Source organism: Aptenodytes forsteri, unplaced genomic scaffold, assembly GCF_000699145.1.
Source record: "Aptenodytes forsteri isolate BGI_AS27 unplaced genomic scaffold, ASM69914v1 Scaffold452, whole genome shotgun sequence".
In the NCBI taxonomy this organism is placed as follows: Eukaryota; Metazoa; Chordata; class Aves; order Sphenisciformes; family Spheniscidae; genus Aptenodytes; species Aptenodytes forsteri.
The window spans coordinates 1-802 of record NW_008795439.1 but is presented as its reverse complement, the minus strand read 5'-3'; the positions used below and the strand labels follow the sequence as shown (position 1 = coordinate 802).

Genomic DNA, 802 nt, shown 5'->3' with positions numbered 1-802 from the left:
GGGGATGGAGAGGGTTCCCCAGCTGCGAGGTGCCGTTTTGTAGGGGAAGCACCAGCGAGGCACCCGAAATCCCCCCGGTGCGGGTGGAGGGGAGGGTGGGAGCGGCACGGAGCTCACCCGGGGCCTCCCTCTCTCCCCCAGGTACCTCCTCACCAGCTTTTACACCAAATACGACCCCGCGCACTTCGTCATCAACACGGCCTCCCTGCTCAGCGTCCTTCTGCCCAAGCTGCCCCAGTTCCACGGCGTGCGGGTCTTTGGCATCAACAAGTACTGAGGCCTGGCGCACGCGGCGCTTCCAGCGGAGAGGCTGCGGAGCCGGGGAACCGGAGCGGCGTGAGGCACCGGCTGGAGGGCAGGGGCGAGGCGTGAGGAGGGCTGGGTGCGGGCGCAGGGACCGCTCCGGCTTTTAGCGAGGTTCCTCCGTCTCAAAGGGGCTTTTCTCTCTTTGGCGAGGAGAGGAGCGCAGCCGAGTGGTACGGAGCGAGCGGTCGTGTCACACGTGCATGTTTCCTTCGAGCTAACCCCCGCGTAACCGTGCAGAAAGCACCTACGAGGGGAGAACTGCTGACCAGTGGGAAGAGTCGCCCACCTACACCTCCCTCGTCCTCATGTTTTATATCTTTCCACCGTAATAAAGAACTTAGAGCGACTGGAGCGGCGTCCTCGCGGTGGGACCAGCCCCGGCTCGCGTCTCCCGCCCACCCCTCCCCGCACAGACCAGCCAGACTTCTTCAAACCGTACTTTTAATTTAACAAAAGTGATAAGAAAGAGGTACACTACCGTTTAAAACCCAGCCGC

General features: G+C 62.6%; 1 protein-coding gene across 2 annotated transcripts in view; it reads left to right on the top strand.

The window, feature by feature from the left end:
- The window catches only part of LOC103900391 (ORM1-like protein 2), a 1825-nt gene extending 1173 nt beyond the window's left edge, over positions 1-652 (top strand). For both annotated transcript variants that reach the window (XM_009281061.2, XM_009281060.2), the window contains exon 4: positions 142-652. In XM_009281061.2, the coding sequence (XP_009279336.1) occupies positions 142-277 (136 nt within the window). In that variant the 3' untranslated portion in view covers positions 278-652. The remainder of the gene's footprint in view (positions 1-141) is intronic.
- Positions 653-802: the final 150 nt, after the last annotated feature.